A 24,278-nucleotide genomic window follows, 5' to 3' on the forward strand; every position below is an offset into this window, starting at 1 on the left:
AAATGAGGGCGGCTGTCCAAAATACAATATTGGATTATATAGCGCTTAAACATCCGCTGAAGTTGGAGCAAAATGCTAACATTGAAAAAGGAAAATGCTGCCCCCTCGTGGAAGGTAAAAAAAACAGTGAGAGGTCTGGCCAGCGCTTTTTCAGCACCCCCAGCAAGAGAAAGCGCTCTCTTTCATATGTTCAATTCCTGAATAAATTCGGGAATGGCAGTGACTGAGTTAAACAACTTATAGCCCTTTTTGGAGATTTTTGTCAAAATATTGACCAATATGCAGCTTGTTGACATTATTGTACTGTCTGCGCCCCCTCCACACAAATGGTTTTCTACACAAAAAAAATTGGTTTTACAATTGCTGATGCATGGACGCTGGTTACTTACATAAGTGGACTGCACCCGCCGCCTGTTGCCCAGTCCACAGCAATACATCAAGACATCAGTTGTCGAGAGGAAAAGGAGGCTGAAGATGCCTGCGGGCTAGCAACTCGTTTCTCTTGGATCGGACTCTTGGGTGTAGTTGAGACTGGGGACGCGTCTGTCACGGGTTCTCCTCTGGAAGTTGCGTTCGAGGGGAGTCCACGGGTCCAAAAAGATGAAATCTCACTTTGCGTCCTTGCCATCAATCACAGATGTTAAAGTGGGGAGGGGGGTTCTCCCCCATTCCCCACTTTTAACATTCCTCTTTCACTGCTTATCTGTGTTTCGTGGTCCTACTTGTATGTGCTGCAGCCGATGCCCTTGCCTCTCTGCGTCTGTTGTTATGGCGCAGCAGGTAACATTAGGGCTAGCGCAGGAGACACACGGCCTGAATTCAAATGCCAAACATCCCCCCCACCCGCCTCTTCACACAATAGATAACCCCTGCCGCCTTCTCCTCCAGAATATCTGCATTATGTTTCTTTCAAGCAATGTTTTTTGGGGGGTTCGCGAGCACATGTAAAGTGCCGTGTGGGGTCTCGTTACCTCCCCCAAGGTCTGCTTAATGTCTTGTTAATCACATGTAAATTATGGATTTTAGAGGTACAGTGATGCCTTGGCTTACGAACTTAATTGGTTCCGAGACAGAGTGTGTAAGGCGAAAAGTGTGTATCCCAAAAATTAATTTCCCATAGGAAACCATTAAAATGAGAATAATCTGTTCCCAGGTCCCCATAAAACATAATTTTCTACGTTCTAATTTTCTAAGCTTTAAAACGACACAAAATATACCTTATTTTATGTATAATAAATGTGCTATGGTATTATAATTAAAGAAATAAACTGTACAGTATAATAAAGTGGTTTTATTTACCTTTGTGATGGTCGTTGATGGCTTGATGCAATGGAGTGTCCGGTTTCCTCAGCATTAAACACTCAATGAGGAACGTCACCTTCTTCTTTCACCATCTTTAGGAATGATCCCTTGTAGGTGCTTTCTCTGTGATAATTTTATCTAGTTCCTCATCAATTGTGTTCTATTTAGCTGGGTTGATAGCTTTTTGCATCAAGTGTACAGATGGCTTGTGCGAGTTGTTTGTGGAGCCTGATTGATGGGATGTTTTAACTTTGCAGTCTACACTCCGACTTTGAACTATCAAAGATGAAACTCTCTCACTGTCGTCTGCCTATCTCTTTAATTTTTAAACCTCCTCCCCGTCACTGCTGCGTTCTTGACCAATCACATGGCTTTAACCGAAGACTGGGGGCGGGGAATAGAGGACAAAAACAGTCGGCTGCCATTTTGTTGTGAGAACAACGGGCTTGTTCGCAAACGACATAACTCATTGAGGCAGCTCAATGAGCTGTACGAAAAAAGTTCGTATGCCAAGGTAAAATTTTTATAAATGTAACGTTCGTAAACCGAAAAGTTCGTAAGCCAAGGGGTTCTTAAACCGAAGTATCAATGTAGCTAAAATCTAATTTTCCTATTTATAAAAATAGATGCATGGCTTGAGAAGCCCGTGATAAGAAGAAAGTGCGCCGATGCGTATTTGGAACTGTTGCGGCTTGGAATTGAAGCGGATTCACGTGGGGCTGGAGATGTGAGAGAATCTCTTTTCATCAATGAATGTGACAGTTTCGTGTTTGCTTTCAACATTTAGCTTGTAGCAGACTTGCACATTATCACCATGATCCACTGGAGAAAAGGAAACTTTGATCCTCTACTCTTTTATCGAGAACTGCTTCATACAACAAAGTGGGTGCAGAAAGTGCTTAAGATTGAATGACTGTCTATGTCTTTTGTGTTGTGTCACATTATTAATTTAGTTTTTTTATTTTTTTGACTTTAAAATGGCACCGTAAGGTTGGCTCCCTTTACAGCAGCTCCTGTATTTAGTTTTTCTATTTCTTCCTTTCGTTTCCTCTTTCTTTCATCACTTTGCTGCTGAGAAATGTAAAATGTAAATGTTCTCCACAGCAAGACTAATCCAAACTAAGCCAATCTAATTTAAGAATGTCATTCATGTCCTTGAGTTTTGAAAGGCGCTTAGAAATAAAATTTATTAGTAATAATAATAATAATAATAATAATAATAATAATGATATCATCAGTTCCAGTCAATGTGTTTCTTCGCCCACTCGGGGGAAGTATAACATATACTGTACATAAAAAAAAAAACAAGAAATGACTCAGTAAGCTGCAGTGAGAGTCGTTTTGCACATAAATATTGTCTGTTTACTTGTGTTGTGAAACCCATTCAGCAGTTTTCAAAATTAAATGGTTTGATGAGTCATATTAATAGGAAACTGGGCAATTTAGGCTAGCTTCAGAAGATATCATTAGTTGGTTTGTTGTGCTATACTAAAATAAATGTAATGAAATGCGGCATATAGTATTTCACAATTTTTTGGGGGTGGTGGGGAAAAGTCCATTTTGTCTCAAATTATTAAGAGGAAAATATTCTTCCTTTACTTACATTCGATGGTGTTTATATAAAGTACAAAAATGTCACATCGTGTCAGATGAATATTTAAAATGTTACCCAAGCACAGTCAGAACATGCTGTTCCTCTTGAATATTTTCATCCTGGTCATGTAGGTGAAGTAGAAGAAGGTCAGGGTGACCAGGGCGTTCTTTATCGGGAACAAGACTGGTGTGACTGGTCCAAAGATGGCCAGTAGGGACACCCGCATCACCAAAAAAGGAAAGTCCTGAAGGGCCACTCCTGTCGCGGACGAAAACGGGCCATGCGGGGCGAGGACCCCCCGCAGGCTGGACAGGAAGGCAAGGATAAGGACGGGGTATACCCAGGGTGAGTAGAAGATGGCCAGCTCGCCCGCTACCCGTACCAACTCCACCGTGTCCAACCAGAACAGGAAACAATCCACAAATAGCCCGAACCTGCCGTCGTTCCTCCCCACGAAGCTCAGGCGACCCGAGAAGGCTCGCGAGGATGAGTACAGGTAGGCGGGGCCTGAAGTTCTGGAGGCGATTGTAGGGGAGCGATCCGTGGGGAGTTCAGGACCCAGACGGGGGGTCTCGGGCTTGTTGTGAGGTGGTGGGGGGTGATTGGGCGGGGCGCCGTTCTGGGCTTCGTGGGGGTGCAGCGTGTTGGAGATGGAGCTAAACGCTTCTAAGTTGGTCAGGACTGGGCCTGGAAGCTCAAAGCCAAGGTCCCCGTTATCAACTGCAAGTCAGAACAGCCATTAGTGACATGCGCGCGACCAGTCACGTTTGTATTTAAATTTTGAAGCTAAAGGACCGACACTTTCACTCATTCACTTCCAGACAATGTGCAAAAATATGACCGCTCCAGTGCCAGGGTTTTTGTCAGTTTCACTCCAATTCCAGGACCCACAGAATATTGAGTTTTAGGACTGCATCCCTGATCCACTGGTGAAAAGGAGGCTTTGATCCTCTACTCTTATGTAGAACTGCTTCATACAACATAGAGTGTGCATCTGCATAGACATTCAATGCAGCGCAAGAAACCTTAGACTCTCTTCTTTCATCAGAAAAGAGTTCATTCCTAAGTTATATGGGTCTGGAGTTATCTGAGCTTGAAATGGGGCTGCTGTACAAAATACAATACAATACATAATGATTTATATCGCACATTAACAACAGCTGAAGGTGTCACAAAGTGCTAAAAGAGACAAAAGGCAAATGCTGCCCCCTCGTGGAAGGGAAAAAACCTTGCCAGAGGTCCGACCAGCGCTTTGTGCGCACCCCCGCAAGAAAAACCAAAACCTGAACAAATTCGAGAATGCCGCTCGACATCATATTTTCAATTCCCGAATAAACTGGGGAATGGCAAGTTAATATTGGAAGAAGAAAAAAAACATTCCAAAAATATGTCATATATGATTAGGTACTATTTTAGGTACTGCTTATAATTGTAATTATATACATACCAGAATAAAACAAAAAATACCGATCATGTTTCAGGATATTTGTCGGACAGTCACTTTGGGATCAAGAATGAAGTTGTACTTTTTTTGAGCTGTCACGTAATTGTAACAAACACATCAAATCAATTTACAATAGTGACATTACATTGTCCGAGGAGCCTGCAGGGTCGCAGCCTCTCCACCAAGTCCACGCAAACGAGTGACAAGATTACCAACGAGACGGGCAACTCAGCAAAGTGGTCCAGTCGCACCCCCGCGTTCACTTGAATCTAATGACAGATTGATGATGGGATAAAGACATGGGGGACATTAAAAAAAGTATTGATTATATGAGTATTAAACATTTGATTATAACGCAATGTTGAGTGTTGGAGACTCGTCTAGATTAAGTATGTGATGGTAGTTAAGTTAATCGGCAACCTGTCACATGGCTGACTGTAACTGAATAACTTGCACTCGTCTTGTGACAGTGACAAGTTCTTTTTTTGTTCCCATGAACACAATGCATTTAACTCATTCACTGCCGGATGATGTGCAAAAATGTGTCCACTCCAGTGCCAGGGTTTTTGTCATTTTCACTCAAATTGCAGGACTCACAGAATATTGAGTTTTAGGACTACATAAATATTCAATGCAGCGTTACAAACCTTACAGTCTCTTCTTTCAACAGAAAAGAGTTAATTCCTAAATGATATGGGTCTGGAGTTATATGAGCTTCAAATTCCAAAATACAATGCAATTCATACATATTGGTTTATATAGCACTTTAACAACAGCTGAAGCTGGAACAAAGCGCTAACGTGGAAAAAAGGGACATGCCGCCCCTTGTGGAAGAGAAGAAACATTGCCAGAGGCCATGCGCAGCGCTTTATCGGAACCCAAACAAGAAAAAACAAAACCCAAACAAATTCGGGAATGGCGCTTTTCAATTCCCGTATATATGGTTTGGGGAGTTTTATTGAAAGTTGTTGCTACTTTTGAGTTGTATTTTAAAAGCTGTATTTTTATTTTGAATGTTTTGTTTTGAATTTGAATTTAGAACAAGGCCGCCTCGTGCCCAAAGACAGCTGAGATAGGCTCCAGCACCCCCCGCGACCCTAATGAGGAATAAGCGGTACGGAAAATGGATGGATGGATGGATGGGTGTTTTTTTGCCGCGGGCCACATTGTAGTTACGTCTCCTTTCAGGGGCCTTTATGAATTTGGGGAAGCCATGAGAATGTTTAATCCTCTCCACATATTACATATAGAGCACACAACAAATTCATGAATAACTAGTTTTCAAATCTAAAGTCAAGAATAATTACTGGTATTGTGGTTTACGTATGACAATTTGAAATTTTGCTTCGGACGTTAGCGAGGATCATGTCACTTGACGTGCTTGATTTGCTTTCGCGGGCCGAATGTTATTATTCGGCGGGCCAGATTTGGCCCCCGGGCCTTGACTTTGACACCTGTGATTTTGAAGAAAAACAATTCTTACCTGGGAGCTTGCTATTATAATGGCAAAGGAAGGTAGCGTGGACAAGAGGAGATGAACCAGTATTGTTGGTCTCCTAGACAGGGGCAGGGGAAAAAAAACACTAAATGAAAAATGTATCGTGCAACCGTGACACGTCTTTTCCTGATTAACTAAAAATCAGACTTTTTTGGAGGGTCAGCACATATGAATGTCATTATCATGCCTTTCAATGGGGGAAGACGATTTGAGATAAGCGTGCGGTCACAGAACACATATCGCAAACCACCACAGTGTATTTTCTCTTTTTGTGGATGACCTCTGATTTGGGTTCGATGGTTACCATCATCCAAACGAAATCATCACCACGATGCACTCACCAACGGTTGGCCTTCAGTCTCCGCCCCCTAAGGATGTGATACTTGAGGGGAACCCAGACGAACAGGGCGCAGGAGGTCACGTAGGCCACCGAGGAGGCCACCGCCAACCAGTAGGCGGTGTCGTCGCGTCCCCTCACGTCGCTCAGCAAACGAGCGAACCGCTCGGCGAGCACCAAGATGGGGACGGCCAGCGCGGCCAACTGCAGCAGCTCGAACGCGGCTAGCTTCAGCTTCTTGGCGGAGGCCATGGCAGGAGGCAACAATAGTGATAATGACGATGATGGTGTTGACGGAGCGGCGCGCTGGACTCTGGACGCCTTAGGAAGGAAGTGAGCTAACGGCGCGTAATGACGCCGCGATTGCTTTACGGCTTGGATAATGTTCACTTTTTACAAGGCACTTCCCACGGTCACATGACACAAAGTTGAACGTATACTGCAATGTGAAACTCAAAATGGTGACATCCCAATATGTATTGTATTGTATTTTGTATAGCCACCCCCATTTCAAGCTCAGATAACTCCAGACCCATATAACTTAGGAACTAACTTTTTTTTCTGATGAAAAAAGAGAGTCTAAAGTTTCTTATGCTGCATTGATTGTTTATGTAGTCCTTCTTTATCTTCTTCTTTTCCTTTCGGCTTTTCCCTTCAAGGGGTCGCCACAGCAAATCAGTGTCCTCCATCTTCAGAGGTGATACGCATGTTGGTTTTGGCCAAGCTTTTACGTCGGATGCCCTTCCTGACACAACCGTCTGTATTTATCCGGGCTTGGGACCGGCACAAGAAGACATATGTCCCTTTGTGGCTACAGAACAAGCAACTCGATCAGTAAAAGTCTCCCAAACACAAAATGGTCATCGGCACAGCAACATTCAAAAAAGCAAAAACTATACTCACAATTTGACTAATAAACATACATATTTTGCTTACGACATGTATTTATTTATTTAGTTATTTATTTATTGTTGCTGTTTATTCATTTATTTATTTATTTAGGTATTTATTTATCTAATTGTTTATCTGTTCATTTATTTATTAACATTTTACTTATAATAATAATATCCTAAAAGTCAATATTTTGTGGGTCCTGCAATTTGAGTGAAAATGACAAAAACCCTGGCACTGGAGTGGACACATTTTTGCACATCGTCTGGCAGTAAATGATGAAAAAAAAATTATATTACATTTGAATTTTTAATTGGAGTAGTGATTGAATTTCATTTTAATTGTGGTAAATGGACTCGTGTGAAATCAAAGCATGGGTGCGATATGGTTTAAGATGCCAACATATTGCCTAAAATAATGTTTGATAATCTGACAATTTCACACATTTCTAGAGTAACTTCCACACCCACACCAGACGCATAGTCAAACAAGTTCAAGCATTATCACTGTACTGTTTAGCAAGGAAAAGACAAAAAGGACGGAAAGCGGGCAAAGTGGTTTGTATGATTTTATTGCATACGTTTTATTTCATTGATGTAAAGTCCAAATGTTTATGTGTAAATAATAGCTATATTTTTATACTTGTTTGTAGTTCTACGGTGGCGGTGGTGTGAAATCACATTAAAGAATTAACCATCAGTACAAAGAACCGGAGTCCTCTGTTTCGAATGGAAGCACAGCACATGTAACTAGGGATTCTATCGATCAATTAAAAAAAAGAGGTTCACCATGAACTAGTTTGGGCCACGCTGGCGTGAGCTACCAAGAATCTTGGCAATCCTCCTCGGGACAAAAATTGGTACCATCTTCTAAGTGCCTTTGTTTTCTCTCTCGTGATTCAAATTTTGAAACTGAGGAGCGTCTTTAACTCATTCACTGCCAGTGCAAAAACTTGTCCACTCAAGTGCCATGGTTTTTCTCATTTTCATTCCAAGTGCAGGGCCCACAGAATATTGAGTTTTAGGACTACAAAAACATTCAATGCAAACTAGGAAACCTTAAGACTCTTTTCATTCATCAGAAAAAAAGTTAATTCCTAAGTTATATAGGTCTGGAGTTATCCGAGCTTGAAATGGGAGTGGCTGTACAAAAAAAACAAATGCTGCCACCTCGTGGAAAGGAAAAAACATTGCGCGAGGTCTGACCAACGCTTTATCGGCAACCTCCCAGCCAGAAAAACAAAAACCCGAACAAATTCGGGAACGGCGCTCGTCATATTTTGAATTCCCAAATAAATTTGGGAATGGTTGTGAATGACTTAACATTGGAATTAAAAAGAACACATTACCACACACAATTTGTTCTATACATTTGGCCCGTTTGTCTTTTTATTGTGTATAACCAATTGATAAGTATGCTTAATGGGGTACTAGATTGGTTATAAAAAATCTGACTTGTAATCATGTTAAAAAAAAAGAGCCTTTCCCTTGAACACCCTATAACATATTACCCTTCAAAATCAATTTCATACAAATTAAAAAAAATTAAAGCGATTCAACTGTCACTCTACATCAATGTAATGATTTTTCACAAGCTCACCTAATGTGGGGTCAAGTTAACAGCATAAAGGGGTAGGGGGGGGAATTAAAGTCGGATACTTTGTAATTCAGTGAAGCATCCACAAACTTATCCCACAATATGACGATCACAAACGGTGACCCCAAGACATTTCGTTCCTTTTATCGCATCATTCCCCGCCTTCTTGTTCACCCCAGAATATGGACGTCCTCTCGCCCCGTTTCTCGCCATGTTGTAATAGCATCACAACCGATACATAAATTAAAATCATCTACAGAAGAAATAAAGTTGTTTCCACCTCCAACCCCTCAATTCGGTTTTCTGAGGTCGGGCGCTAACTGTGCTAAACGATATTTACAAGAGCCATGTGCATGCTTTGCCTTGCTCATCCAACGCCATCGAAAAGATTAACACAAATAAAATAAAATAAAAAGTGGCTTCGGTTTTCAGTACTTGGAGGAACATATATAGAACAGAGACACTCAATGCCACTTTTGTATGACAGTGAGCAGAGTAGTGAGTACAGAAGCTGTCATCACGTGTGAGTTTTTGTCGTTTCGATCGCATCAATAAAACAACACAGAGTGCAAGAGAAATAAACGGTGCAAGAAAAAAAAAAGATTCAAATTTTGACTGATGCCAGGAAAAAAAAGGGCACAACTTCCGCTGTCACTCATTTTTTCACGTCGATGATGACAGAAATCGCAAACAAACGCGACAAATGCAGAATGACTGTAATTGGTTAATTTTTAACTCGTTCGCTGCCAGACGATTTGCAGATATGTGTGCACTTCAGTGCCAGGGTTGTTGTCATTTTCACTCAAATTGCAGGATTATCATGGGTGCAGGATTATCATGGGTGTTCCTAATCGGAGTGTTTGGTATTCTTTTTAAATTAGAAATCAAGTTTGAAAAAAAAAGATTGAATTTGCAGAACAAAAAAAACAAAATAATATATGAATGAAAAGGATCATGTTGGATATTGTGAAGTGGAGTTAAAGGACAACCGACACCTTTTTTTGTTTCCTAACTGACATCAGAAAAACGTTTTCTAGCATCTAAAATACCCAAAACACGCAGGCTGATATTTTTAGCCAAATGCAAGACACTGATAAAAATGACTTAGTGTCCCAAAACTGCCACAAAATGAGCTCAGAAATGGCGAGATTCAGAAAGTCCCGCCCCTGTTTTGGTGACGTCACGCCAGGATACACTGTCACAAACTGCCCTGCTCGAGAATCAAAACAATGACTTCAGAGAGTTCAGATTTGGAGAAGATGCTTTCTTCTTACTCATCCAGTTATGAATATAATTGAAATAGTTCTGAAGAGGAAAGCATAAATGTTTGCAGTCCTTCTGTATCAATTTGAGCCGTTTGGACTCCAATGCAGCATCCCAGAAAATGCACAAGACGGCGCCCAAGCTCCGTTGGAAATGGGCTGATTTGTCTGCTGGGAATTTGTGTCAATTTAACACCTTCTTTATGGGTTTTACCACAATTGGTAGTCTTGGTGCGACACACAACGATTCACCATCGCGTTATTTATGTACTTTTCCTTCTAATTTCGCGATCAACACTGTGTTTTCAGATGAAAAAAGTACCCAAAAAGCATTGGGTGTCGCTTTGTCGGTCAGGGGCGTTCCCTCCGTGATGTCACGTCAGGATCGTCATCAACTCAAAAACAAGACTTCCTGAATATTCAGCGCAAGTCTTAAAACGTAAAATATAGCTATATGCGGTGGAATCTTTGTAAAATGCGCTCAGTAGAAGTCATTTGAAGTGATTTTACAAATTATGGACGCAACTTGTCCGGAGGTGTCGGTTGTCCTTTAAAAGAAGCCCGCTTGCTATGTTGTGGATCAAATGGAGCCAGTCTAGATAAAAAACTTTTTCTCTTGGACGTTGTATAATTTCTAAACAAGGTGACCGGACTATTTGTCATTTTCCAGAAATGGGAAAAGTGATTCTGGAAAAAAAATAGAAAGCTTAGGAAATAATAAATGACAATTGATTATTATTTTTTAGATCGCAAAACATGCATCTCAGAGTAGAAATAGAGAAGAGTTGACATTATTAATTATTTTTGTGATTAGTCTAAGTTCAACTACAAATCAAAATATCGTATTTTCCGATGTATAAGGCTCACCTAAAAGCCTTATTTTTTTTTCTCAAAAGATAACATTGCGCCTTATTTCGGTACGCCATATTAATAGTTAATGGTGTGCACCGACTCCATTTCTTGCCTAAAGAAGAAATAGTGTGTAACCACAGTCTCTACTGTAACGCCTTATAACGTGGTGTGTCTTATATTTTTCAAAGATGTTTATATATTAAATGTGTAAATATTTTTTCATTCATTGAAGATGGGCCTCATAGTCCAGTGTGCCTTATATATGGAAAAAGTTTGAAAAGACACCATTCATTGGGGGGTCGCCTTAAGCTCCGGTGCGCCTTACATATCGGAAAATATGGTATTTTTGGAAACAATGTGAACTGGCCCTTTTTATTTTCTACTTTTGACATTTTGGGACAAACTGACTTGGGATGCTTTTCGTGTGAAAGCGCATAGCATTACAATTAGTTGAACCTTTTGGAATCACATATCATACTAATTTATTAAATATGCCGCAGAAAAAAAAATGAAGCGCACGTCGGTAGTTGTGCCCATGTGGGGAAATCGGCAGAGTTGGTATTTTTACCTTGGATTTCAGCGTTGTCACAAGATCACCGTGAAAGAAACATCAGATCCGGCACGACTATGCTGACTGTTGGTGGATGAATGTTCATGGAGGGATGAGAGGTGGGGGGCCTATAGCAAGGCTTTCTCCGAGTAGGGGGCTTGCGGCGGCTCTGCGGAAGGTGGCGCGATTTGGCCAGTGGGGGCGCCGTAATTAGGTAGCACCTGCGTGACGCCGGCGGGGCTCGTCCCGGGAACCGGGTAGGCGTGAGGGTCAACTGACGGCACGCCGGCCGGCGCGGCGTAGACGGGAGGCTGAGTCATGTACAGGTGGGCCTCGCTGGTGAAATGGGAGACACCACAAAATTTTTCACAGAACACTGCAAAGGTAGTGAGACCTGCTTCATTGTGGAGCAGAACTGGATCTGTCTCTCTCCCCCTCCCTCTTTCTCTCTTTGTCTCTCTCACCATAATCTGTCTCTCTCTCTCTCTACCCCATACTGTCTTTCTCTCCCCATACTGTCTCTCTCTCCCCATACTGTCGCTCTCTCTCTCCCACCATACTTTCTTTCTCTCTCCCCCATACCTTCTCTCTCCCCATACCGTCTCTTTCTCCCTCCCCATACTCGCTCTCTCTCCCCATACTGTCTCTCTCTCACCCCACACCCCATCTTTCTTACACAGCCTCTTCCTCTCCTTCTCCCCCGTACTGACTCTCTCTCTCTCTCCTCATACTGTCTTTCTCTCCCCATACTGTCTCTCTCACTCCCACCACACCGTCTCCCTCTCCCCCATACCATCTCTCTCCCCCAGGCTGTCTCTTTCTTCCCATACTGTCTCTCTCTCCCTCCTCATACTGTCTCTCCCCCTCTCCCCATACTCTCTCCCACATTGTCCCCCCACACCCCTACACAGCCCCCCATGTCCCTCTCTCCCTCCCTCCCCATACTGTCTCCCTCTCTCTCCTCCTACCGTCTATCCCAGGGGTGGGCAAACTTTTTGACTCGCGGGCCGCATTGGGTTCTAAAATTTGACAGAGGGGCCGGGCCAGGAGCATTTGGAGGGAGTGTTTGGGCCGGAAATACTTCGAACAAGTTATGTCCATAATTTATAAAATCACTTCAAATGACTTCGACTGAGCGTATTTTACAAAGATTCCACAGCATATAGCTATAGTTTACGTTTTAAGACTTGCGCTGAATATATGAAGTCTTGTTTTCGAGTTGATGACGATCCCCATGTGACGTCACGTTTGGACCGCCCCTGACTGAGAAAGCGACATACAATGCATTTTGGGTACTTTGTTTGGTCTGAAAACTTCGTGTTGATGGCGAAATTAGAAGGAAAACACATAAATAAAGCGATGGTGAATCGTTGTGTGTTGCACCAAGACTACTATTTGATATTCGCTGACACAAATTCCCAGCTGACAAATCAGCCCATTTCCAACGGAGCTTGGGCGCAATCTTCTGCTTTTTCTGGGTGCTACATTGCTGTCATTGACGGCTCGAATTGAGATGGGAGGAGTCCTTTCATCGATTGCAAACATTTATGCTTTCCTCTTCAGAAGAACAAGAACAAGAAAACATCTTCTCCGAATCTGAAGCCATTGTTTTGATTCTCGAGCAAGGCAAGACATCTTGGCGTGACGTCACGAACAGAGGGGTGGGACCTTCTGAAACTGACCATTTCCGGATTCATTTTGAAGTCATTTTTATTGGTGTTTTTCATTTAACTAAAAATATCAGCCTGCCTGATTTGGGTATTTTAGATGCTATAAAATGTTTTTCTGATGTCAGTGGGAAACAAAAACAAAAAAATGGTGCCGGTTGTCCTTTAAATGTAGTATGTACAAACCTCATAGCACAGTAAAAACACTACAACCCAATTTATTAACTGTCTTTCAAATGTGAAAAATATCCCTGATCAGTTAATAAATTTGTCTCAAGGAATATGCAAGATATGGCATTTACAGACTATTTCGCAGATACTTGGAGGAGGAAATGGAAATAGATTAAAATAACATATGCACTGTGATTTATCAAGATTGCGTCTGTTTTTAAGTTTCCATCGAAGGGGCAAAGAAATCAACATTTATTGAAAAATGGAATCACTTTCAACATTCAAAACATATTATTACACAACGAAATATTCAAGCTCAATAATACCTACTTGTGTTAAATTCCGCCAAATCATAGATGGTTTGTCCTGACCGCGCGCTCAACAAACTCCTCACTGACGCTCTCGCCGTCACGCGCTAACAATACACGTGTACCGTCGCCGAGCACACAAACATAGACTACCTGCAGTTGAAATTTGCATACTCGGCTCGGCAGCCAATCAGAAGCCTGCTTCTTTCTTCCGGACTTTCGCAAGCGTTACAAAGTCGTGCAATTGCATGTCATTTTCCAAAATAGATGCACAGAACCTCAAACTAGAAGAAAGATTCAAAAGAAGCTAACAACATATGTGACGCTACAAAACGTAAATTTACATTAAACCGTGACTGTAAAGTGTACGTGAGACTTATGAAAGGGGCTTAATGGCTCGTAGGAATCGATGCAAACATTGCATTGTGCACCACAATGACAATCGACTACTGTAGCAAAATTTACTGCCATGCGCATTTGATGTAAATTAAGCAAGGTAGCATTTGAAGTTGGTGCATTCTTGATTTAAAAAAAATTTTATACTTTGTGACAATGTTTCTTCTTGGGATTGGTCTCATTTTGCTTCAAGTTGGGAAAAAAGGGGCAGGCAACTTTTCAGTTATCTGCCCTGTTGTTCGCTAGCTTTTTGTCATGAGTTTTAGACACTGTTTGTACTATAATTTGGGCAAGTTCGGCGGGCCGGATTGAAAAGCCTAACGGGCCGTATGTGGCCCGCGGGCCGTAGTTTGCCCATGCCTGGTCTATCCACTTCTCCCCGTACTCTCTCCCGCCCTGTCACCCCCTTCCCCCCCGTCTCGCACATAGTGTCTCTCGCTCTCTGTCTCTCCCTCCCTGGACATGATTGTGTTAGTGTCCTTTCTGACCTGTGTGCGGGCGTCTGTCCTTGAAGCTGCTCCAGGGGAACGTTATAACCCGGCACAGCGCTGCCACTCATGGCGTACGACGCCGGAGTGGCTGGATACACCTGCGACACCGCAAACGTGCATTGGGATGGCGACATTTTTGACCGAGCATTTTATGGACATTGTACCTGCTGCGCGGCGGCGGCGTTGGGGGGCTGCTGCATGTAGTATTGCTGACTTTGCAGCTTGGCGTACATGGCGTACACGGGGTCTTCGTTCATGAGCTTGGCGTACAGCGAGAGAGCTTCCATCACTTTTACGTTGAGGTCCGACAGTTCAGAGTGCTTCCTGGTGAGGTGGGGAAAACAAATAAATTAATAAAATAAATACAGTTAATCATGCATAACTAATCATGAGACTTTAGTGTTAGAGGAAGTACCGATCTATGTCCTCCAGTTTCTGGTCGATGAGGGGCCCCATTTGATTGCAGGCTCCTAACATGGAACCATCCAAATAAGTGACTGCATTTTGCATCACGCAACAATACAGTATTTTCCTCCAGTCTCGATTTTTTTGATTCAGCGGCACTCATTCTAACCGCGACGATGACGACGAGTTGCACCACGGTCTCCTCCTTAACTTGATGGTAACGTTTACCTTCAAGCTGGAGCAACTCAACGCTGTCCGATTGGTTGTCCGTCGGGTCAGCACTCTGAATCATCTGCAGCAGTTGGTCCATTTTGTCCTGGAAGGACATTTTCAAGATGAGTTTCTTGAAGAGTAACAATGCCTGGATTTTTTTTTTACCTCATCGATAAAAACGGGCTCCTGTTCCGGCTCGATGGTCTCCACCCGGATGTCCTCGCTAAACTGCACTGTCTTTTTCTCAGTTTTCACTGTGACAAGGAGACACCGATGGCAAACGTGCGCTTTGTTATGCGTGTAAATACAGGATCCCATCGCGCCATTGCAGGGTCACCTATAGTGGTCCGAAGATTTTTTTTAATTATAAGCGTCATATGACTGGATTGGATTTGGATTGGATTTGCCTTTATTAGTCTCGCAGTAGAGAAATTTACATTTCACAGCAGCAAAGTTGATGATGACAAGAAAGGAGCGTCAGCGCAGAGCGCCGATGCGTATGCGGAACTGTCGCGGCTTGGAATTGAAGCAGTTTATGTGGGACAGAAGATGTGAGACAATCTCTTTTCGTCAATGGATGCTACAGCTTTGTGTTTGCTTTCAACATTGAGCTTGTAGCAGACGTGCACATTTTACCATGACGTCCCTGATACACTGATGAAAAGGACGCTTTGACCCTCTCCTCTTTCATCTACAACTCCTTCTACAACAAAAAGAGGGTGCAGAAAGTGCTTAAGATTTAATGACTGTTTCTTTGTGTTGTGTCAGTCACATGATTTGTTCTTTTTTATTTTTATATTATCTTGACTTCAAGATAGCGCGGCGAGAGTGGCTGCCTTTACGGCTGCTTCTGTATTTTGTAATAATAATAATACATTTCATTTATAAGCGCCTTTCAAAACTCTCGAGGACATTTTACAGTCAGCAAGCTACCTGATGGCACCAATCGTTTTAATTTGAATCTGGTCTGTTGGAGAAGAAAAACTTATTTTCCTTTGCTTTCCTCTTCCTTCCATAACTTTGCTGCTGAGAAATGTAATTTTCTCCACTACGAGACAAATAAAGGCTAATTCAATCCAGTATACAGACACTCCCCTACTCAGGAATATTCGAGTTACAAACAACGGTACATACAGAGATGCTGCAAGTTAGATTTTGTATTGTGCCCCTTTTTCCGAGTAGTGCTTCTTTCCGCCACTAGTACTGACGTGAGGCGCTGTGAGAGCTCTCTCTCTCTAACATGTACTATAATAATCATCATCATCATACACTTCATTTATAAGCGCCTTTCAAAGCTCTCAAAGACACTTTACAGTCACGGAATTTTTTTTGGGCGGCTAAGCAGCGGCAGCCATTCGCGCCAGCGTATTATAATAATAATAATAATAATAATACATTTCATTTACAAGCGCCTTTCAAAACTCTCTATGTCACTTTATAGTCACAGGTTGTACATGTACATACAGTAAAGTCTCGTTATATCGATATTCTCTGGAGTCCGAAAAAATATCGATATAACCGGGACTATCGATATATCCGATCCTGCGCGCATGTAATTTTCTCCTTGCGTTCATAGAAATAGTATCGTAATAAGCGGTACTATCGATATAACCGATATCGATATAACGAGACTTTACTGTATCTTTATAGAGCATATATTTTATTAAATGCTTATTTTTCAGTTTTTTGTTTTTAATGTAAAGTGTCCTTGGAGGTTTTGAAAGGCGCTTGAAATTAAATGTATTATTATTATTAGTAGTAGTACAAACCAATACAGGTTACTTATACAAGCCTTAAACATACTTACATAAACCTTAAACCTACATTCCATACAAAATATAACACTGAAGCAACTTATTAACAAATTCAGCTTACGAACAACCGTTCGGAATGTATCTCGTTGGTAGATCGGGAGCGTCTGAATCACCATTTGTTTTATTTTAGGGCTGTCTGTCCTATGTCGCCAATTGTGTTTGTGCGACTGCGTGCGTGCGTGCGTACATACTCATCTCAGGTTCCGCTGTGAGATCGGCAGAGACAAAATTGGAGGGGAAGAGGCCAACCCCCTGATAGGTCTCGCCCTTCCACCAATTGGGGTCGCTGAAATGAAGATATTGGCTATGCATTTTAGTCAAGTGACACCTTTGTGATGCTATCGCAAGGGTGCGCCGACCTGTCGTCCAGGATGGTGATGATCTCCCCCGACTTGAAAGTGAGCTCGTTATCCTCGGCCGCCTCAAAGTCGTATATGGCACGCACCTTGCGTCCGTCCGACTTGTGCATGGGCATGAGTGCCGAGGTGCTGGGGTAGAGGCCGGAAAAAGACGTCTGCGTCTGTTGTCTCTGCTCCTTCAGGGACAGCTCGATGGCTGCGGGGGGCAACAATGACTTTTTTGAACTCAGGCTAAAAAATAAAATCCATATAAATATGTAGAAAAAAAATAGTACACGAGTTCACCACCTATTATTTTACAATTATTTGTCTGTTATTTTAAAGCACAAAAAACTAAATGTTTTTCATACTGAATATTCACCAAAATAATTTAAATTAGTGACCTAACCATGCATAAATGTATTTTTCCAAATCATAATCCATTGTATCTTCAGATATTTAACTCGTTCGCTGTCATTCACAAATGTATTCGGAATTGAAAATTATACTGCAACAGTGATTTTAAAACATTTTTAGATGCTATTATTGTTCCACTTTTTAACCCAATATTGATAAAGGGCTGAATATCAAGGATTTGTATTGATTCACTGCCTTTCACGGATTTATTCGGGAATTGAAGATATGACGTAGAGCGCCATTCCCAAATGTGTTTTTTTTTTCTCCATGTTAGCGTTTAGTTCCAACTTCAGCGGTTGTTTAAGCGCTATATAAACCAATATGTATGTATTGCATTGTATTTTGGACAGTCGCCCTCAGTCAAGCTCATGTAACTCCAGACCCATATAATTTAGGAATTAACTTTTTTTCTGACGAAAGAAGAGTCTAAGGTTTCTTACGCTGCATTGAATGTTTATGTAGTCCTTAAACTCAATATTCTGTAGGTCCTGGAATTTGAGTGACAATGACAAAAACCCTGGCACTGGAGTGGATACATTTTTGCACATCTGGGAGTGAATGAGTTAATTATGCATTCATTTTTTGTATTTTAACGGAGAATGGTGTATTTTTTAAATAGGTTTTATTTTTTTAAATAATACATGTATGGTTTTTTTTCAACTGAAAAATGAAAGCATCTCATAACCTATTCATGAAATATTTTTGTATATGAATAATAATAATACATTTAATTTAGAAGCACCTTTCAAAACTCAAGGTCACTTTACAGTCACAGGATAAGTTTTTCTAAATAAAACTAAAATGAAACTACAACTTTGATGGTGTTTCATTGAGCAAGTCATCTTTATTTCATTTTTACATATTATTTTATTCATTTAGTCATTTATACAGACTGGCAAAAAGTATTGAGGGGCAATCTGACTTTACCTTTAGCCAAGTCTTCTTCTTCTTTCTTGTTTGACGAGCTGACGGGATCCTTTGCCACCAAGGCGGGACTCGCTTTTGCCTGCTCCGCGGCCTGAGAGAAAAATAAGGTCACATGTCGTGCAGCGGGATGCTTCGCGGGATGCTTCGCGGGAAGCTTCACGGGACGCATCGCGGGATGCGGTCTCACCTGGGATCCCACCGTGGGGAAGGCGACACCTTGCTCGCGCAGATTCTTAATCATGGCAGAGATCAGGCTGAGTTGGGGGTCGCTGCGGAAGTCCTCGGCCCACTCCACCATCAGCGCCTTCAGCTTTTCGCATACTTTGGGGTGACCCTTGGAGCAAAAATCAGCAAAGTTTTGGCGGTGTATCTGCTATCAAGCCGGAATAGGCGCGCTCAGATGAGTGGATACCTTATTTAAGACGTTACTGACTTCGCTGGCAAACTCTCTGGAGCACACCTCCAGATGAAAGATCTTGCCACAGTTTGACACGCACGCACCAAGAAGCTGTCGGCACACGGATGTCAGTTAAAAATGTGCAGTTTTACAAATTTATAATCAGTATATTAGGATGACAGATGTATCGTACCATATTTTTCGGTGTGTAAGGTGCACCCAAAAGCGTTAATTTTCTTCAAAAGATAACCCTGCGCCTTATAAGCTGGTGCGCCTTATATGTGAAGTAATATTGAGCCACAACAGGTCTTGCAACTACTGTCAACAGCTACCGAATCCACCCCCCATAGAAGATGTAGTCCGTAAACCCAGCCTCTAATGTAGCGCCTTATAATGTGGTAAACCTCGGTTTTCGAATGTCTCGGTTCTCATCCCATTCGGATTTCAACCAAAAATGTCATATTTTTTATGCCCCGGTATGCAACCGAAATTTGCTTCTCAACCAAACTGAGTGCATCTGAAAGCATCACTCGACTACCCTCCGCTTCCTTATACGTCACTTCCTTAGATGTCACGTCTTCCTCATTGTCTCATTGTGACCGACGCATTAATATTGTCGTTTTATTTTTGCGAAAATGCTGACATATTTGGTAAAGATCTCCTGAATAGTATGATTTTAAAGCAAGCAGAGGATGGTTTGAAAAGAAAAGTTAGTGTGCCCTGTGTTTGCCCAAAGACAGCTGGGATAGGTGCCAACACGCCCCGTGGCAGAAAGATAGATTTTTATGTACAGATGTTAATGTTAAAAATTGGTGAAAATAAGTTTGTTTTTATAGAATTTTACACATGACCTGCTCTATTATTAAGTTTTTATCCAGTTTATGCGATAAAATAGTTAAAAAATTGTTTTCTAGACATTGAATGGATTAAGATTTTTTACATTGATTTTAATGGAAAGTGCTGTTTCGGTCTTTTAAACAAATCCGTTTTCGAACAGGTTTCTGAAACGGATTGATCGAAAACCGAGGTATCACTGTACAGTAAAGTCTCGTTATATTGATATCGGTTATATCGATAGTACTGCTTATTACGATAGTATTTCTCTGAACGCAAGGAGAAAATTTACATGCCGCAGGATCGGATATATCGATAGTCTGGTTATATCGATATTTTTTCCGACTCCCAAGAATATCGATATAACGAGACTTTACTGTATTTGGAAAACTTTGAAATATTTATATTACATTTGAAAAACTTTTTTCATTCATTGAAAGTGCGCCTTTAAGTCCGGTGCACCTTATATATTATGGAAAAAGTAGGAAAATACACCATTCACTGGGGGTGCGCCTTCTACTCCGGTTCGCCTCATACACCAGAAAATACGGTAATGCTTTTTTTTTTTTTTTTAAATGGTACAGTATTTTGGTGCAGAATTAGTATTTTTTTCTGTGTAGAAATTGCATTAATTCAAGATGCGTGTGCTTACGGTGAGGGCCTGCATGGCTACATGTGGATCCTTGTGATTCACTCGTCTCATTATAGAGCGCAGGCATTCTTTGGGCCTGCCAAGCAACAAACACACAAACGGAACTATGACTCCAATGACCAACTAATTATTGATCAATCTTCAGATGATTTTGTCGATAAATCAAGTTTGAGTTCGTCCCCGCAGCAGATAGTGATTTTAAATGGACAGCGCAGAAAATGCACAAATGTAAAGTGACCAAGTATTGTGTGACTCGTTTGGTCATGTGAGAACGTAGGCAAAGATTTTGAACAACTGTGACATTGTGTGTTTCTTCAACAGAATGAATACAAGTCTGCTTTTGTGAAGGGTGACAGATATCTGAGAAGATTCACAGTTTGGATGTTGTAATACCAAAGATTGGGACATTGAAATCAAACAAGGCTGGTAAACGACAAATCAAAATAAAAAAACAACAACAATTATTTTGGGTGATAAGTTGTTGCTTAATCATTGCAATTCTATACCCAGCATGAACCTATGACAAATGTATACAAGATGATACAGCAAACAATACCGACCCATTACGCGACTGTCCTATCTTATCACAAATGTCCAAGATGAGGCCCCAGTCCTCCGCTGTGTTCATCTCACTGGTTGCTTTCTCTATGGAGGGGAAACATGTGAACAAGGTAGTCAATTTTAACAATATACAGTAAAGTCTCATTATATCGATATCGGTTATATCGATAGTACCGCTTATTACGATACTATTTTCATTTCCCTTGCACATTTCTAGTCTTTTTATGTATAATTAGTACCGTTTAGTACGATACCCGATTATTACGATAATCCGGTTATTACGGTGCTCCTTTTCATCCCCCGCCGGCCATTTTTGTTGTTTATATCGATATATCCGTCGCGCCATTGGTCAACTTGGTCACGTGTCTTGTTACGTGAGCCGCCATCGGTCGACTTGGTCACATGAGCCGCCATCGGTCGCGCTATTGGTCGACTTGGCCGTGTGACTTTGTCACGTGACACGCCATCGGTCGCGCCATTGGTCAACTTGGTCACGTGTCTTGGTTACGTGTCACGCCATCAGTCGCGCCATTGGTCGACTTGGTCAGGTGACTTGGTTACGTGCCCAGCACCCGTGTAGCAGAGCCATTTTTATTTTCAGACGCTATCTCGTGTGTAGCAGACGAGATTGAAGTGTTTGTGTTAAAAGGTAAAAATGGGAAGCAGAAGAAGATTGATGACTTTTTTAAATTGTATACATAATACAGTAAGATGTAAGCGTTGCAGTTTCCCTGTTGTGTTATGTACATGCCCACTGTACTGTATATGAATGCAATCGTTTTTTGCAACAATGTTTTTTGTTTTGTCTGCTGAAGCGCGATGATTTTGAAAATTAGTAACATTCCATACTGTGTATTAAAGGACAGCCGATGTCACTTTTTATTCAAATGCAAATAAAAATGACTTCACGCCAAGACGTCTTGCATTGCTTGTGAATCCAAACAATGGCTTCAGATTCGGATAATATGCTTTCTTGTTACACATCCAGTTATGAATATGTTTCAAATACACTGTAGTTCTGAAGATTAAAGCATACATGTTTACAATCATTAAAGAATTATATGTGCCATTTTGAGGCAACAAAGGGGGAACATCTCTCACCCAAAAAAAAGGGAGCTAATGGCCAGCTCCGTTTCTTACATGGCGCTTGGCTGCCCTCTTTTGGCAGCTTTTGTTTAATGCAGTTCGGCACAGGATCGGATATATCGATAGTCCCGGTTATATCGATATTTTTTCGGACTCCCTTGAATATCGATATAACGAGACTTTACTGTATAATCAAAAAAACAACCCCACGAAATGGAGATTATATACTTTATATTGAAAAAAAAATATATGGAACTGGGGTTACAATACATGTCGGACCCAAACCACTGCCAGAATTTCATGCACTGCTGAAAGTATTCTAAGTTACCAGTCGTGGTCTGACGGATCGAAAGCGGCATGGCAAATACATGCATGGCAGGCTGATTGAACACTCGAAATTGTCCCGAGGTCTGAGTGGGCGTGCTGCGATTCGCGAGCAAGGGGTTCAGGGTGTACCCCACCTACTGCTCCAAGACGGCTGTGATAGGCTCATGCATCCCCCTCGAGCCCCTATCTGCCCCGACCCTAGTGAGGATAAAGCAGATACGGAAGAGGATAGCTGGATGTAGCCTTTTCTTCTTCATTATGTTGCATTGTTATTGGATTAATTCGTAGTGTTGATACACAAAACCGCGTTACAGGGCGTTGAAAAGGGAAAAATGGTGTGTTAATGATGTGCAAAGTTGATATTATTTAAATTACACACTAAATAAAATAGTTGTATTTGAACTGTACACCTGCACCGAATACAAATAATGAGATGAACCACCAAGGCAAACTTTAAAAGGGGGCTTCACCGTGATTTAAATTCCAGGCCAATTTCTTAATTACTGACAAAAATGTGGAGGCCAATGCATTGTTTGCGGTTTTATTTCTGTTATTGTTGAAAACGTTCCCAGTTCGTCATCACGTCCGTAAATTGATGTGTCAGGGTTGCAATGCTAGCCGAGTCAACAACACACTGACAGCGCGACTGACGTGTAACCCCACGCCATGTCAATCGACGGTTCGGCACATAATATGAAGTTTACGCCTGGCGACAGTGAGTTGGTTTAAGACGCCTCAAACAAAAGCAGTCGGCCAAGTCGAGACGATAGCCAAACAATGTTAGCATGTAGCATCCTCCCGGGTGGGCTTCCACACTCACCAACATCTTGATCGAATGGGTTGGTGGCGAAGAGCGGCATCTCTGGAGCAACAAACGTCACCTACCGCGCTTGTTGTTGTTTGTCCTTATTTGGAACGATACAAATGCATAGTAGCGAACGAGCACTTGGGTGAATGTCAAAAAGCGTCGCCCGGTCGATTTTCGACAGTCACTCCTTTTTGCTGGACAGCAACACGCAAGGCATGCCGGGAAAGCGAATCAAAGTCCACTCTTAAAGGACAACCGACGTCACTTTTTTTGTTTTTAACTGACATCAGAAAAACATTTAATAGCATCTAAAATACCCAAAACAGGCAGTATGATATTTGTAGTCAAATGCAAAACACCAATAAAAATGACTTAAAGTGTCCAAAATCTGTAAAAAATTGAGCTGCGACTTGGGCATTTTTAGAAAGTCCCGCCCCCGGTTCGTGACGTCACTCCATGACGTCTTGCAATGCTTGTGAATCAAAACAATGGCTTCAGATTCGGAGAATATGCTTTCTTGTTACACATCGAGTTATGAATATGATTCAAATAGTTGTGAAGAGGAACGCATACATGTTTGCAATCGATTAAAGAATTATATGTGCCATTTTGAGGCAACATTGGGGGAAAATCTCACCCCCAAAAAAAGCGGCACAAAATGGCGACCTCCAGTGGTCACCTCCACTTCCACAGGCTGATAAATTCCATTTATGGAGCTTGGATGCCCTCTTCTGGCGGCTTTTGGGTGCAACACGGTTCTCAGACCAAACACGTACAGTAAAATACATTGACATGATGGAAGGACTGCTACAATGTGTCTTTTTTCAGTCAGGGGGCGGTGCTTTCGTGATGTCACGTACGGACTCGTCACCAACTCAAAAACAAGACTTCCTGAATATTCAGAGCGAGTCTTAAAACGTAAAATATAGCTATATGCGATGGACTCTTATTAAAATATGCGCAGTAGAAGTCATTTGAAGCCATTTTACAAATTATGGACACAACTTGTCCGGAGATGTCGGTTGTCCTTTAAAGGACAATCACAACAATGGGTGATATAATCACTCATTTTCACAATAAAGTAGAAAAATGTATGCTCTTAAGACTATAAATAAGCGTGAGATGACGTAACCACATCAG

At 41.7% G+C, this 24,278-nt stretch overlaps 2 protein-coding genes across 2 annotated transcripts in view; both read right to left on the reverse strand.

The window, feature by feature from the left end:
- Positions 1-2,627: 2,627 nt before the first annotated feature.
- tmem236 (transmembrane protein 236) overlaps positions 2,628-24,278 on the reverse strand; it is a 62,964-nt gene continuing 41,313 nt past the window's right edge. Inside the window, exons 2-5 of the mRNA XM_089008838.1 lie at positions 6,180-9,657; positions 5,824-5,896; positions 4,486-4,609; positions 2,628-3,616 (exon numbers count right to left, since the gene is read on the reverse strand). Of these exons, the coding sequence (XP_088864964.1) occupies positions 2,982-3,616; positions 4,486-4,609; positions 5,824-5,896; positions 6,180-6,427 (1,080 nt within the window). The 5' untranslated portion in view covers positions 6,428-9,657 and the 3' untranslated portion in view covers positions 2,628-2,981. The remainder of the gene's footprint in view (positions 3,617-4,485; positions 4,610-5,823; positions 5,897-6,179; positions 9,658-24,278) is intronic.
- stam (signal transducing adaptor molecule (SH3 domain and ITAM motif) 1) lies at positions 8,424-23,344 on the reverse strand. Its single transcript, XM_089008836.1, has 14 exons — positions 23,151-23,344; positions 20,917-21,001; positions 20,357-20,432; positions 18,886-18,981; positions 18,661-18,807; positions 18,474-18,564; positions 17,151-17,346; positions 16,983-17,077; positions 15,143-15,231; positions 14,993-15,080; positions 14,775-14,829; positions 14,524-14,683; positions 14,357-14,457; positions 8,424-11,662 (listed from the first exon to the last, which is right to left on the reverse strand). Exons 1-14 carry the CDS (start codon positions 23,188-23,190, stop codon positions 11,455-11,457), a joined length of 1,527 nt encoding a protein of 508 aa, XP_088864962.1. The 5' UTR covers positions 23,191-23,344; the 3' UTR covers positions 8,424-11,454.

Source organism: Hippocampus bargibanti, linkage group LG11 (genome assembly GCF_051943395.1).
Source record: "Hippocampus bargibanti isolate YZ-2025 linkage group LG11, ASM5194339v1, whole genome shotgun sequence".
Lineage (NCBI taxonomy): Eukaryota > Metazoa > Chordata > Actinopteri > Syngnathiformes > Syngnathidae > Hippocampus > Hippocampus bargibanti.